The sequence below is a fragment of the Balearica regulorum genome, chromosome 1 (assembly GCF_011004875.1).
Source record: "Balearica regulorum gibbericeps isolate bBalReg1 chromosome 1, bBalReg1.pri, whole genome shotgun sequence".
In the NCBI taxonomy this organism is placed as follows: domain Eukaryota; kingdom Metazoa; phylum Chordata; class Aves; order Gruiformes; family Gruidae; genus Balearica; species Balearica regulorum.
In genome coordinates this window covers 6,517,453-6,534,291 of record NC_046184.1, presented here as the reverse complement: position 1 = coordinate 6,534,291, position 16,839 = coordinate 6,517,453, and the positions used below count along the sequence as shown (strand labels likewise).

Here is a 16,839-nt window from a genome sequence, read left to right as displayed (position 1 = left end):
AAAAAAGTTCAGCTGGAGAAAGACAAGTTGAGCGGTAGATTGCTGTCAAACGTATGAGCTCACTCTGACATCACTGCCCGTGCCTCTCACTCAGCGAGTGACAAAGAGAGCGGACACCCCCTTCCCTTCCAGATACTGCAGCCCAATCCAGCGTGGAGCTCACATCACGTCCCCTTTCCGGACCCCCGCCTCCCCCTTTCCTTAATTGCCATTCTTTTAATCAACTTGCCCCCCAGTCTTGGGCCAAGGAAATGCTACTGTTGGAAGCACTTCAAGGGAAAGTTTCCGAATGACTTCACTCTCTCCCAAGCCTGCGAGGCAGTATGAAGAGAGTTCAAATCCTCTGCTTTATTCCCCCCTAAGCCAATGAACATGCTCGGGATTCAGCTTATCTCTGGCATCAAAGCAAGTTTCTAACAGAGGCGGCAGAAGCAGAGCTCAGCGACGGCGGTGTAAATTTGGAGCGGGCTCAAATGACTTCAGTGGAATCGCTCAGGATCTTCCACTAATGCGAGGGGAAAAAGAAATCTGGTCCAGATAGCGTTAGTGAATGCAAATGAGGTGTTCGCTATCTTTCAGAAAGAAATAACCTTCCAGGCAAACCACGAGCCTGGAAGTAGTAGCATGGCTAAGAGCAGAGAATAATAGCGTTTTGGTTTGTGTGGCGGAACGTGAGCCTACCTGCCTATAAGCGAGGAAGCCCATCAGCTTTTAACTTTTAGTAGCAGACTTCTGGAGGGACAAGAAAGGGGGAGGGAAAAAAGAAGGGGGAAAAAAAAAAAGAGAAGAAAAAAAGCAAAGCCCACGAGCACAAGTTACACAAAGCATTTGGGCAGAGCTAAAGAACGGTGTAAAAGCTGTAAGCAATTAAAGCAAAAAGCAGTGCATTTCTCTGAGTGGCAAAAAGTAATGGACCCGATTCTGCACCGTTTTACCATTTGTGAAGATTTTGATTATTTGTAACGAATCCATTTTTGCCAGTTAGATCTAACATTGGAATAAAGTTTTTGCATTATGAAACCTTAACCTTTCAGAAAAGATTTTTTTATTTATGAAACCAAACACACAACAGTCTTCTCTTCATCATATTTTGAGAAATAAAACAATTTCCATATAACCGAAACCCTTTTAAAAAGAAAATTAAATTATTGGTTTAAGCTGATCAATGAATTTTAAGTATTCACATCTTAGCCGCTTGTGAGGCTCCCCCCCACTTCTGTAAGCTATTGTAGCTAATCAGTAATTTTCAGAAATAAACGTCATTTAAAATTAGCCCTGTGAAAAGGTACCTCAAATCAAGCATTTCTAGAACTTTCACTTGAAGCACATTGATATTATGTAAACTTGGTTGCTATAGTAAAACTTCCCACTCACTTTCCCCCCCCTTCCTATTTCATACCACTGAAGAGGTGATTTCATCCCACTGTGGGTACACGGCCTTTGTTCCGTTTTGCGGGTAATAACTCAATCTTTCCGAAAACAATTAGGCAAGATTTTATGGCACAAGGCAGACGCCACACGTGATGGAGAGCTTTTAGGAAAGGCCTTTAATTTGGTTTAATTTGGAGGAACACCCTACTTTGTTAATAGCATGCAAATACTTGGGATAGTCAATCGCGACCCTCAGGTCCAATCCTGCGTAGTGCTGGTGCTGAGCAGGGCCTGGCCTGCTCCAGCTGGGCTATCCACAGTGCTCAACACTATGTTTAGCAAATACTAAAGCAAAGTAGTAACAAGTAAATATTTGCAAGGCCAAGTCTGACCGTCCTGTTAGTTATGTCCAGCCCTGTTGAAGGGCATCACATCGGTGTGTAGGCGTTGCCTTTCTGCAGTGCCTGTGCATATAGACACACACAAGACCAAGGCTTTTGTCAACCCAGTCCTATCTCAACTTGACAACAGGCATTGATTGGGTTTTTTTCCTCTTTTTTTTTTTTCTTTTTTATTTATTTTTATGAACCACCTTATCTTCTCACCCGTTGACTGATTCCATCAGCAACCACTACCCAACCAGGAGCGAAACTGGGGCACCACATGCACTAGGCAGACCTGATTTCCTACTAGACAGCAGGTTCATTATTTATGGTTAAAAAAAGCACCTTACCAAACAACCCTGGAAGAGGGAACTTAATATTATTGGATTTGGCTATTACATTATCTAGTATGGTCTTGCATTATTTAGGAGAGGAGGAATCGCATGTGTGGTGCTCTTGTCTGTGTTGCTCCATCCTCAGAATATGCAAGAGCCCCACTTATGCCTTCACAGGGCAGGGGAAAAAGCCCACCATAACAAAAAAACCTCCTCCTCCCACCCAAACCCCCAGGAACAACTGCTAGGAGACACAAAACCCTCCCTCATTTTATCTAAAGTTGAGATTTCTGAAGATTTTTGCCCAGCTAGCGAGGTTGGTTAATGGGAGAGAGGCAGGATCAGGGAAGGGGATGGTGAGGATGGGAGGAATACAGCAAAAGGCTGGATCAGGAGACAGTGCTGGAGGGCAGCTCCAACTCCAACAGCCATGGGCAAAGGCAGTTGTGAAGTTCTAAGGTGGCATCAGCAAGGCAAGAGGATGGGTAAGGAACATCAAAAGAGACAGGAAGCCAAAAGTAGACTTATTTAAAAAAAAAAAAAAAAAGAAATCTAGAGAGTTTATAACAATATCTGAATTAGCCTACTGGAGACTCCACTCCTAACAGCAGGATCTTCATAAGGTTAACCTCCATCTTCCCTTCTCCTTCACTTCTACCATGTGGGTTTTTTCCCTTTTCACTGCAAACGACTGGATCTCAACTTATGCTCAGATATTGTAACATCTTTAAGGTAAGAAATTTCACAGGTCTTTTTTTCACTTGTTCGTGAAGTGCCTAGCATAGATCTTTGTCCTCAAAAATAACAAACAATCACCAGGATAATATGTAAAGTAACTATCTTTCTTTGACATCATTATTTCCTGCAGACAGAACCCATTAAACTGTAGACATGAAGGATGGAAAGAAGAGGCTCCTGCAGTAACTGTAAGGCATTCAGACACGCACCGTGCCTGGTTTGGCCGCTTTCCCCCCCCGCCCCGAATGGACATGTAAGAATTGCCACAAAGGTCAGATCCAAAGGTCCACCTAGTCCGTGACCCTGCCGCTGATGATGGCTTGTAATGGATGCAAAGAGCATGAGTACGGCAAACGCATTGTGATCCTTCCCACCTTCCAGCAAACTGTGGCTGAGGGACTTCCTAGAGTCAAGGACTGCATCCGAACCAAGATGTTTAACATCAGGCTCAAAATCGCTGATTCAATTTTCCCCCCAAATTCTCTCTCTGAAAGGAACATTGATGAAGTCATATGTTTATTACTCCCAGAGCTGCCTGTTAGACGAGCTGTTCTTCACAATTTCAGAGGTTTGGGGCTTGGTACAACGAATATGAGCATTGGCTTTCATTTCTGCAGCAAAACGTGAAAACCAACTTAGTTTTTAACGCAGAATGTTTCATTTCAGTAGAGTCACAATAAGTCATCTGCAACTTTTTTTAAAAAAAAAAACAAAAACCCGAACCCATTGATAACACAGTTTTGTAAAGGAAAAATGCTGAAACCACGAGGTTCCAAGGGCAGGCATCTGGTTTGCCATCCTTTTGTGAGGATGACTCTTTAAGAAAAATTTTGGCCACTTTGGATTACTGTATTCGGGGGGGGCGGGGGTTAACTGAGTTAAATGTATGTTCATCAGCCGTGCACAGACAAATCTCCATATGATTCATTGGAGCAGCACTGCAGAACACCTGATGTTGCCGATGCAGTTCTGTTAGTGTTTTGTTATTTTTAAAGGGGGTTATATAACTCTCTCATTAAAATTAAATGTGGGCTGAAATGATGCAGGCAAATTCTCAAGCTTTAGAGTGAGCTTCTTCCTCACAGTTTAGCTGAAAATAGATCATTTTTAGGCAGAAGAGAAGGAAAATGAAACCAAGAGGTTGTTACAGTTGAAAATCGAGTCTCCAAGAATTTAAGTTTTCTGATAATTCACCGTTTCCTTTCTAGAGGGCCTCAATTCTTCAGATGCTGACCTGCAGCTTCCAGGGAGAGCAGGTGCAGGATTTGAATCTTAAATTCACTCCGTAACACATCTATCGTATCATCCACAGCTATCTACACTTGCAAGGTTCCATTTCCAGATGATCTACATTCAGGTGCCCTTGCTTTTCTCTTCGCTCCTCTATTTGTCTAAAAGGGATAGTAAATTCCCATATCCTCACTCTGGTTTTCTACCTTCCCCCCCGCCCCAGCCCTCTGCTCTATCTTCCTCCCAGTGACAGACTGTTGTCTGGCATCCTCAGAGGCTGCTCTTGAAGATGACCTGCTGATTTGCTGCCATGGGAACTCCAGAGCGAGGACAGCATTTACCCCTCGCACACCGAAGGGCACAAGCGACGCTTCCCGATGCCACCCCTTCTCGCCGGTAAAAGTTTGCCCTCCTCTATTTCTGAAGCCTCGCAGGGACATCAGAAAGCTGTGCCTTAAATAACGAGACTGCTGCAACCTCTCCAGCGTCCGGCAGCAGCCACTGCTGAATTGTTCGGAGGAAGGTGAAGAAGTCTAATAGCGTATGGGAGCATGCAAATTGCTTTTCAAAACTAGTGGAGAAAAAGCTTAGGCAGCAAAGCGTAAGACTCCGGAAAAACCCTCTGTAATGTCAGGCAGAAAGCATTATCTTCGTCTAAGTGCCATACTTAAAACTTCCTAAGCAATTTTATTGGCAACCCTATTCCTTTGAATCAGAGAGAGTTAACTTAAAATTAGGTTATTTTACCCAAATAAGGGACGTGGGCTAACACATCACCCAGCGAGTATGCTACATGGAGAGACGAGCAAGTAATTCTCTCCATTCCCCACCCCCAAACGCAATTTTGGGTCTTTTAATTGAAATGGAAGGATCATTTTTACTTGGCTGCATTTTGCAGAGCAGCTTGTGATCCGCACTGTCTCAGGCATGTCAGTGCACTGCCAGGTTTACAGACCTACGATACTTTCCTACAGGCACCGGCTCAGAAAAGCCTAATCTGGTAATGTGGGCTTAATGCATAATATAATTTCACAAACCACCCAGAAACTGAGTGCAAATTTGGGAGTCGATGCTTTCCAGAAATGTCAATTTAGCCATTAGTTCAGACACCCTGAAGATGGATCTGTCTGATATTAGCCCACGAAATGGTCACTGATCCTTCAACTAGCAGAGAAAATAAAAGTTGTGCGTGAGAACGGCTAAAATCCTTTTACAGCTTGCTCGAGCTGATTAGTAGTTATGTTATCTCAGTCTCAAGACTGGAGTGAGAGATGAGAACATCAGGGTCTGGATCAAGATTTACCCCAAATTTGAGAAAATTCCTTCCCCTTTCCATCCAATATAGTTAACCTTCAGCGCATCATTAACTTGCGAAGAACAGTATTAAAGCGACTTTAATTGACACATTTACTTCTGCCGCAGGGTGAAATAACACAAAAGCAAAACAAACACACAAAAAAAAAAAACCCAAAAAAGCTTTTTGCCACGACGAGTGTTAGAGGAAAAAAAAAAAATAAATAAAAAAATCCCGTTTTTATTTCCTCTGTGAGGATGCCAGCAGTCCTGTTTCATAAACTCCAGTGATTCATCACCATCCCAGGCAGCCAATGATTCCGCAGGTCAAGTAGAAATGGGCTGTAGAGCCGGCAACTCCTGCTGCCCCGATAATGCATGTCATTCCAGGCATGGCGACATGCTTTCTCACCAGCTGCCATTTTCAGTTACCTTTTCTATGGCTGACATACAAGTAAATGTGTTGGAAGCAGTAAAACAGTCATAGGAAAGCAGTTGCAAAGATAAATAGCACCTGCACATGATAATCTCTAATGTCATTAGAGAGGAAAGAAGGATGTGTTTTGAAATGGAATTTCTTTCTTCTGAAAGCATCGCTTGACTTTGGGGAGTTTATGGGAGCGTGTGCGTGTGACTGAGAGGGGTTTTTGTGGGTGGTTTTGGGGTTTTTGGTGGGGTTTTTTTGCTTGAATAAACATTCAGACATTCATCTTGGTTATAAAATCAATAGATATAACTAGGGGAAAAGGGAAAAGAAAAACCAAAACACCCAGCATTAAAGAAAAAAATCTCGCAATTCACCTGTGAGAAAGATTTTGTATAGCTCGATTGTGCTTGAATGCAGTAATGCTCACTTTAAGAAACACAACTGCTCTAATTAAGGGAAAAGAAAAGGATTTTCTTCAGTCGTTTCTTTTCAGTCTTTATTCCTTATCATCAAACTTAAATTTCATGAACTACTTGTTCAATAACTGTCCTCTGAATTACATGTAGTTTAATACTTTTTTTGCAGATGGAAACTGAGTGGGAGTTTTGAGGGCACAGGACTATAGAAATAAACGCCCTCAACGAAAAAAGATGTTTCAACTCCTGGGCACGTGTGTGTGTGTACAGATGCACACAGATGTGTACCTGCGTATTAGATACAGAGCATGTGGAATTTATGGACATATACCATGTAAACACCCCGTGCCTGCACACAAATGGTGAAAAAAACAAACAAACAAACAAAAAACCCAAACCTGTTCCAAATAACAGTGCTGGAACAAGATTTCAAATGCATAGGATTATCCATATTAATTTATGGTAATCTACAAATGAATGCTGCAGAGACAGTACAGGTTATCCAAAATGGTACTTGCATTTAATGAGAAGCTACCACAAAATATCTTCAAGACAGATTTAGTTGCATCTTCTAATACTCCGTGAATTAATATCATGCAAAACACAAAGTACGAGCGCTGTTTCCCCTTTGGAACAACTGGCTCTTGAAATGCCAAAGCAAAGCCAAGCTTTTCTCTCCATGCAAAGTCCTCTTAGACATCTTGCTTTCAGATTTCATCAACTTAGGTGTTTTCAGGGCTGTAAGCAGTGAACTTTCCATCAGCAGCATCTTCAGCTAATTAACCCTCCTGATTACAATAATTAGTATTGATTCACTCCTGAATGACTTCTTAAGTATTCAAGCACAATCTACACTTGCAGTAAAACTTCTAGATATGAATATTAATTGAATGCTCTCCTTTGTTTTTCAGCCCCAAAGGTATAGTTTGCAATCTTATATACTTAAATTTGATAACAGAAACACTTCATTTTTATTCTCATTTAACAAAGAGAATATTAACATGTCGATGTTAGAGACTGTGGTTCATGAATCTGAAAAAATAATATATATATAGACAAAGACTCCAGGCTAAATAAATAAATATAATTCACTTCCATTTCCTATGGTGGCATGGAAAGCCAGTTCCCAGGTTAAGACCTGTCCTGCTCTGACAGACAGGACCGGGGACGGTCTTTCTTTTTGACTTTACACCTGGTCATTGCAAGAACAAGTAACAACTCGCGTAGAGTCTGAATTCGCTCTCTTCGCGCTGCTGTGGAAACTGCTGTTGCCAAGTTTGACAACTGCGAGGCACCGCATCGCTTTGTGAATGGGTGAGATTCAAACCAGGTAATGCTAAGGACACCTCCGATGTTCATGCAGAAGGTCTCTAAACCTATATGTTCTCTCAAAAGCCGACGCTTTCATTAAAGCATGCGAAGAAATGGCTTGTGTTACAGATTTGCTTCACCTTCTTTGATGTTAATAATAATTGTTATGGCTCAAAAAGCAATATTTCAGTAAATATGCATAGAAAGATTTTTTTTTTTGGAGTAGGGTTCACACAGAATAATTCAAAAATTAGTCTTTGATGTGAACGCAATGTCAGAAAATACCCTTGGAAAAGAACAAAGTAATTGGTGATCCAAGACAAAAATCTGTGGTATCTGTATTTTATGTGGCATTTCATCTGACAACACAGGAACTACTGTAAGTTTAGTATGAACTCACCTGTGAGAAGAGCGCTTAGGAAACACTTTTAGTATTGAACAGTCCTTAAAAGCGATGGTTGGGTAGGTGGCTGGTGGTGTCTGCTACAAAAGTGGCATTGACCCTACTCTGGGCATTCCCTAAAGGGGCTTTTCCACGTAACCGAGAGCGAGGGATTCACTTTATTGCCACTTGCAAAGGGCAGCAGCTGCTACAACACCCGGGCTGAAGGAGGAGAACTTGATTAAAAAAAAAAAAATCCCCCCTCTCCAGTTCCGGCAGAGCAGAGCAGTTGTGAACGAGTTAATGTTTGTCTCGAAAGAAGTTCTTCCAAGAAAGTGAATTATAGCATGGTCCCATTATATTAACCACCATCCTCGCTTTCTTCGTGTTTATGCACAACACGCAAGCATGCAAGTTCTACCTGATAATCCATAACCTCTAGGCTTCTAGCATATTTTATGCAATATTACCTTTTTGTTCACGTAAACTCTTTCCTATTGATTTATATCGTCTCAACACACGAGGGAAGGAGATGCAACAATTAAAAATTGCAAAAAAGCACAGCAAGTACTCACAGTCTCCCCATAAAACGTTTTTTTGTTGTTGAAAATACATGCTTTAGAGATCTCTGACCACTACCAATAAATCTTTAATGTCTTTTTTTTTCTTTTATTTAAGGGGTCCAAGAGACCCCCTCAACTCATATAAATCATGCACCAGAATCCAGTTTAAAAAAAAAAGCACAAAACCCCTACAATTACTTGATCTAAGCAAAAAATAGAAACCACTGATAAATATCTCTCTTTACTCTCAGAAAATGACTACAATTATTGCTAAAAGTAATATATTTACTTAACGTGTAAAGTATCTAAAGACTTCAAACAGTTTCAGAAACTCCACAGACTGATGTCAATTCATTTTATTTAAGACACAGGCTGCTGTCCAAGTAGTAACTCAGAATTTTTCAAAAGCTTTATAACAATTTCTTTTCATAATGCATAAGGTACCTGAGCATATTGCCAAATTCAAACCCAAAATTGTTAACTGTTCTAATGCTAAACTACGGCTGTCTAAACAGAAAGATAATTCATGAAATGTCATATGAATAATTTGTTAGATTTTGGGATAGGAATCATCCAGGGAAATTATTCTGCCTGACCTTAAAAATTCTTAACGTATGCTAATAGCTGGATTATAAAAATGGAAAGTAGCATGGGCTCCCACTTTGAGATCTGATTTATCATTTTTATTGCATTTTCATTACCTAAACAAAATTAGAAACAGTATCTTCAAAACAGCAGTTAAAGTTGATATGATCAGGCATAAAATCCGGCAAGGGCACATTTGGCAACTCTGTATTTGCCAGATTGACAGCTGTTTTGTAAGCTTTCAGAATCAATAAGTTTTCTCGCCACAGTTAAAGGAGAGGTTAGTAATAAATCTCCAACTTAATGCAATAGGCATAATTGTGAGATGCAAACCTCCCCCTCCCTGCACTATTAGCAGCAGATAACAAATGAAATGACCGTCGCAGAACAGGCAATACGCTTCATATTCTACTGTATATACAAAAAGATTAAGGGAAATGAAAAAAGGGGCCGAGAAAAGGAAAGGAAAAAAAAAACAAACCCCAAACCACCCCATCGCCAGACATACATTAAGCTAGTTGGACAGCACCATTGTTCAGCTGTCCCATTGTCAGACCAAAAGATGTATTCAATGCTACGATGTCTGCTAGCAAATAAACAAAAGACTACATTTTTCAAAGCGGGGTGCCAATTCTAGCATAATTCTGTGTGTATGTGCATGTGTGCGTGTGTCTGCGTGTGTGTGTGTGTGTCTCTGAAAAGAGTAGTCGATGCTGGCGCCCCGCTAAACCTTGGAAGATTAAGAATATATGTGTAATCCCACATACGGGAGCATTTAGATATTTTTAAAGCATCTTCAAGTGGTAAAGACTAGGTAGAGCATTAGTAACTATTTGCATAGGCTAAGTGAAAATTAAAGTGGTATTTAGGGCACTAGCTCTAATATGGAGTCTCCCTGAGCTTTTCCATGCTTATTCCATGCCCAGTGCATAATAATGAAGCAGGCAGAAATATTGCAAAGGAGGTGATAAAAGAAATACCAGCTCTCATTTAGGAAAGGAGAGAGGAAAAAAAAAAAAAAAGATATATATATTTATTTTTTTTTCCTCCTTGCCCTCTCCGTACATTTGTCGTCATACATGAAATGTGCGATTCTAACTAGTGGAAAATGCTACTTGCACACAGCAATGCCTGTCTTTTCCTTTAAATAGGGAAACAACTTAATACACAGCACGGTTATAGTTGCAGCGGGCCCAGGCAACTCGAAAGCACGCGTTAAAACAAAGGAGACAACATACCTTAAAAGCAGCTCCTCATTTCTCATAGTAACAGCGGATTTGGGACAGCGCATGCTTTCTGCACCGATATTCTCAACAAAAGCCAGTTCAGAAGTGCGCTCAAACATCAATGCCACAGTAGCTACTCACTAATGGCTACTCTTTCTCTCTTTCTCTCTCTAGGCAGACGCTGAGTGGTGGAGCAAAGGGGCCCCTGCAGATTCACTAAGCAGAAATAATCCTCTCTGACAAGTTATGTTGTCTGGGCATATTTTACATTAATGCACTGTGCTGCCTATAGGGGTCTTGTTTGCGTTCACTCTAGCCTAGCTGGTGTTAGCTCTCTTAATTACCATCCAAAAAAAAAAAAAAAATTAGCAAAATACCCCCGCCTTTTAGGAAAAAAAAAAAAGAATTAAAAAAAAAAAAATCTATAACTAAAAGGGGGGAAAATCTATGGGCGAATGAGGGAAGGCTTTCCCCCCCGGAAGGATGCATGCTTGATATGGATCTTTTGTTTGCCCTGCGAACTCGGTGAATACGGTGGCAAACAGATGCTGTGGCTCGTGAGGCTTGTGCACTTTAAGGGAACTGGGTTAGAGGCTCTTTCTGGGGCTCTGGAGTCGCAGCTGGAGCTCCTGCTCTCTCCCTCCTTCCCTTCCCTGTTCAAGGCTGAGTGGCTTTATGGGACCTGCCAGCTCACATCAGAGAGACTGGGGAGTATTGATGCAGGCACCTGGGGATCTTCTTCAAGTTTTCAGGGGTTTTTTTTGGCAATTTTAACCCCTCCAAAACACAAGTCCAAAATCCCTCCAATTTTAACCCCTCCAAAACGCAACTCGGTTACCAAGTAACTGAATTTGCTTTAACCCAGACCCTTAGGCTCGGCTTTGGCAGAGTCCTCGCAGACGGGAAAGGGTGTTGCATTATTCAGTGATTTACTCACTTCCTATGTATGAAAGGAACTATAGCGTGACACTGATTTCAGGGCAACAGCCTCTTTGGCCCTACTTGGGAGATCCCCCACATAATTTGTAGAAACAGGCTGTGGTCTGCCCAGTTGCCAAGGTAGTGAAAGAGAGGTTTATTTTCACATCTTGATTTCAACTTTTGCTGAGTAAATCTTTAAACCACGCAGCTACTTCTGAGGCAGGAGGACTGTTGGGTTTTTTGGTTTTGGTTTATTTTTTTTTTTTCAAAATCTACATCAGATACTTGAGTAGGTGCTTATTTAGTAGACTGAAAAAGTCAACAAGACCTTGATGCTTTTTTCAGTCAAAGGTTTCTCTGCACCACTGTGACAGTAAAATGCATCTTAAAAATGACTGTAATTTCCTCCGAGGTCCTGTTAACAGAAGAACATGCAAAACTCAATAAATGTGAATCTTCCAAAACCGATAACTACTCTAAAAGCCCAGTAGGAGTCAAATACATTAAGATAGAAATAGATCTGGACCTCAAAACTTGAAGTCAAACTTGCCTAGACTTCTGGCTATATCTGTGGTTGATCTGAGCCTCTTCTCCTACATTATATATTAGTTTCTTAAAATATACTGCTACAATATCCTGATGCAGTGCTACCGCTTCTAATTCCTCAACACAAGTTAGCATTTAGGGGCTTGATCTTTTTGGTAAACTTGAGTCTGGGGATGAAGGCAAAGAGGGAGCAATGACCAGTATAAATACACCGATAGCAAGATCTTGCCTTCCTGATAGCAGCTGTAAACTTCTATTAAGGCCATAAATTGTTAGCAACAGAAGCGATCCTTTTGTTCTACACTTCTCGTTGAGCACTGCGAGACCTTGGGATTAGTTTCAGTCATTCTGATATAATATTTGTCAAATGACCAAAAGACAAGTTAAAAAACAAACCTAGGCGTAATCTGCTTTTAAAGATGTAGAGAGAAAGAGCTGAAGACGGTAGTTTAGGAAACATGGCTATCATGAAGGACTGCAAGTAAAGAGAAGACAGGTTTCAATTTGCTTCCCTTTTCATCTGCAAAACATGACTGGGATCTAGTTGCTTTTGTAATAAAAAATAATAAATCATTTTAATGATTAGCAATTCAAACCAATTCCATGTTAAAATGTCATGCTCCAAGGTCAACTGACACAACATAGCTTGTACTTCATGCTAAAAATATCTGAACAGTCATGGAAGGCGGCCAGGAAAATACTCAGCCAACATGACAAATCCCATACCTCCTGCCCCAAATACTAAATCCATTACTACCATTTCAGGCACGGCCACCACCAGTCCAGATTCCTCCTCCTTCGCTGTTTGCCTCCAAATGACTTTTGCCCAGCATAACTCACCGTGACGCCTGGGCTGCTCCAGACCAGTCTCGCGCTCGTGAGACTGATGGATGAGAAGAGGCAAATACCAGAGTATGCTACAGAATATACAGCTGAACGGGAAGTGTCAAACAGTCTGATAAACTGCTACAGTTTTCCAAAAATATGGCAAGGATCAGCATCTTAAGACACTACCAGCTGAGGGAACAAAGCTTTCTTTTCAGGCTGGAGTAGAATGGCTCACACAGAGCCCTTTGGTGGGGAATCAATGGGCTTCTGTTGGGCAGCTCTGCGCGGTTGCAAGTTCTTGATCGTTTCTGTGCTTAGAAAGAAGGCGAAGCAGCAGCAATAGGAAATAAAGTAAAGTATTATGGAAGGACTTATCTACGGCCAAAGGAATAAATAAAGAAAAAGAAATAAAATCCACAAAGCGGTAACACAGACAGACAAAAAGAACCTATGCGTTCTATCACACATAATGAAACGTCTGACAGAACAACATCTGCAGAGGGATCACAGCTGCTGAGGATGAGAGGGAATATGAGTATTATTTTTCAATTGTAAGATGTACTAAACAGGACTGCCTTTAAAATAATATGGCTAAAGGGAAGATTAAACCAGATGCACAGGGCTATCTGGCTTCTTTCAAGATGAAAGTCCAGCTGTGGAGTTTAAATTCAACATTTAACATGAAAATTGGTGGTAGATTCATAACTGATATGTGTATATTGCAGAATGTTCTGCACAAATTACATACAGTAGAATTTTAATAGTTTTGTTGCCCTGTATTTAATATAAACTCAAACCAACCTTCTACATATGGCCTATGCGTTTGCTAAACTAATTATGCAATGTTGCAAATGCTTGCAGGGCCACAGGAATACCAATCATTTACAGAGGCAAAATGATCAAAACTTCTGTGTCAAACCAATATATCAACTAAAAATCATATCAATTAAAAATATGCCTTATGCTCTCTACTTCTACTTCACATTATTCTTTGACCATTCCATTTGCTTACAGTGTTTTTAAAATATTCAGAAGCCCAAAATATAATGACATTTTGCTACACTAAGCAAGCAATTCTGCCAGCCAAGCAATGAACTATATTTCATGACAGAGAAATGGTGGACAAGTGTCCAGGACAACAGCCCAAAAATCATGAGTGCAATCATGAGAGGAATAGAAAGCCTTGATTCATTTTCCCATTTCACCACATGTCCCCGTGTCAGATCTTATGCAGGCCAATTAACCTCTTGCTCACCTCCACGTCTTTAAAATGGAAAACCCCACTAAACTCCAGAGCAGTGTGACAATAATACAGACCACTGAAAGCTATATAAAACAGTGTATTATTGTGAGTTGTGCAAACATTTAAAATAAGTCTTCTCCTCACAAGAGGGACTTGCAGTCTAAGTCTCGGTTATCTGCTGTTCTGTGTAGTTATTTAGGCTCAAATCACGTTTGTTTTGTATAGGTGTGAAAAGCTACTCTTCAATCTGATAGCATTTTACTGTTTTAGACGGCTAAATCCCACCTTTGAAGTTGAGCAATTAGTCTAAGCTAGTCACCTAGGGTTTCTCTATTGTCACTGAGGAGAGATTAGTTATACTAAAGAGCATTACCATCTCTCTCTGTTGACTACAAAGGGATTAGATCCCTAACTTTTAGATAGATATATTAGGCACGATGAATCCCACCTACGTGCCAAGAAATCCCATGTTTCTGTTTCAGTGTCACCAGGGCATGTCCCTGCACTCCACAGCACTGCAAGCACCGGACATGCCGCGACCGCTGTGCAAGTGCAGCTCGGATACCTTCAGCACGTCTGGCACTTCCAGATGGAGCTGTGACCTGCCTGCAGGACGTCTACGGCAGTCAAGCTGCAGCTAGGCAAGACTTTCAGGTCTGAAGCAGACACAACCGACGCAAAGTTTGAAGTAGAAAGGAAACTGGCCTCGGATTCAGAAGTGGAGCACGTGGACTCTTTCCAGCATGCTTTGAGAAAGCAGACAGTTCATTTAGGTATCTCCTTCTAAAATCTTCTAGAAAAATGACCCACTCATTGCCTCACGCTATTTAAATTGTGGAGCGCAAGACCAGGTGTTGCTAGAACAAGAGTATTCCGGACCGCTTCACTGGCGAATGTGAATAGCAAGAAATGGGCTATAACTCAATAGGCTGTACCTCATTAGGCTCTACCTCTGCTCTTATTGAGGCTTTTGTTTGGTTTTAGAACAAATTATTGCATATTCGTCTCCATTTCCTCTTTTGTTTTTTTGTTTACACAGCCTTTAAGATGGGAGTACATGGGAGATCAAATTTGGTCCCAAACTCCAGCAATCTGACAATATTACTTTTATCAGGAGAGCAGTAACCACATGGTATTAGACAGTCCTGCATTTGCTATTTGTGTTATGCGCGTGCATACAGGTGGAGAACTTTCTTTACTGTTACAGGCTATGAAAACACAAGTCGCAGAGACACACTTCCTCACCAGTAAGTATCTTAATACAATTTCATGGTAAAACCGTATCGATCACTTGTAGAGGCAGTTGCACATGTGCAGACCACGCTGTCCTCAGGCCAGATACTAACTCTTTATGCGTTGTGTGGGTTAATCATACCCGCTGTATCTGCGGGTGTCATCTTTGTGTGCAGGAAAAGGCAAATTATTTTCAAGCTCCTGCAGCAGAGATACAGCAAATCATAGGTTTTTTTTGTTTAAGCAGGCAACAAAAACAGTCTAACATTTGCCCACATCTTCTTTTGTCTGTTTTGGTAGATCTAGCTAGCCTAGCTTTCCTCTCTGAGTCATGGGGGTAGCAATTACTTACAGACCTACAGGTCAGTCTGGATGATGCAAGAGGTCTTTTCTAGCCTTACTTTTTTACCTGGGAGCATCATAAAAATTGAATAGCACAGGCAGAAAATGCAGAAGTACAAAATATTGCGTAAATGCTGAAGATTAATGTTTGGGCAGCAGGGGAATAAAAAGTTTCATATTTAAAGCACACAGCATGACTGGTATCCACTGCTTCTCTCCGTTAGAAAAGGTGTGCGCTGCCTCCCTCTAGCATTCAGCAGTGCTGACTCTGCATCTCAGCATCTGGAAGACAGAGGCACCAGAAGGAACCAACACCCCCCCCTTATTTACTTAAACAATGTGCTCTGGTGCTTCCCCCTCCCTCGACAGAGAAGGGTCAAAAACTGCAGCTTGTCCAAATCACAACTTCTAACACATAAACACACATCAGTGTGGTTTTTAAAGACAATACATCACTCGAAACAACTTACAACTGGCCAGGTTGTGATTGCAGACATGGCTACTCTACAAAGCAAATAATTTATTTGGAAAGATCTACATGTCATAAGAACATCTGGCCCGCAACTAAAGGGAAGGAGGAGAAAGCTGATCAAAAGAGCAAAGAGAAGCAGAGGAGGCAACAGAGCACCAGATCTGAGAGAAGGAGACAGAAAAGAAGGGAGAGAGAGAACAAACACAGCTGGTTATAGAATCATTTATTTTCCACTTTAATTTAAAGACTATTTAAGGTATAAGTAGAACCTGCTCTGTCTAAACAGGAATATCTTTATGTTACACTTGTAGTAATGCCAAGATCATCACTTTTAGAAGTGCCATGTGGTATATCAAAGACCTTGTGTTCTTGTGAGCACAATCTAAAGAAAGTGAACTTGTGCAGCATATACAAAAATATAAACTGTGTATATTAACACATATGAATGAACGTGAAAAATGTTAATAATTACAGATGAGAATTTAATGGCTACTCATGTTCTTAAGTTAAAATTAGAAATAGAACCACATTTAACAGTTTCATCGAGCCTATTTTAAAATGATCTTATGGTGCTCTACACAGAAGGTTCATTTCACACATCCACAAAGTGTATCCAACACTAGGGAATAATGTGGATATTTAAAAACAAGATATCACCAGAGAAAGTGATGCTCAACAGAAACTCATGTAGAAGCGAAAATGAGGAAGGAGTTGAATTTCTCAGATCTGTGATCTAGATGAGTGGATGCATCTACGAAGAGAACCTTTAGCAAGGAATGAGATGTGAAAAGTGGACCTTACTCCCACGCTGTCCAGCATGAAACGTAGGCTTAATAGAACGACTCGTCATCCATCAAGTTGCCTGAAAAGGAAAGTAATGTGGCATTGTCCTATATAGAAGGAAATCAGATGAAGTGATCTTTGGTTTCAAATGCTGGTTGAGAACTCTTGCTTCATTATCTGATAATACTGAGTCAGACTTTGAAGAAAGTCT

General features: G+C 40.9%; 1 protein-coding gene across 15 annotated transcripts in view; it reads right to left on the bottom strand.

Moving 5' to 3' along the window:
- The window catches only part of CELF2 (CUGBP Elav-like family member 2), a 568,513-nt gene that overhangs the window by 251,438 nt on the left and 300,236 nt on the right, over positions 1-16,839 (bottom strand). For 2 of the 15 annotated variants that reach the window (XM_075762885.1, XM_075762716.1), the window contains exon 1: positions 10,273-10,493. The exons of 10 other annotated variants lie outside the window; for them this stretch is intronic. In XM_075762885.1, the coding sequence (XP_075619000.1) occupies positions 10,273-10,379 (107 nt within the window). In that variant the 5' untranslated portion in view covers positions 10,380-10,493. Of the gene's footprint in view, positions 1-10,272; positions 10,590-16,839 lie in introns of those variants that run through there. 3 more of the 15 variants (XM_075762800.1, XM_075763889.1, XM_075762632.1) reach the window with 3 other exon arrangements.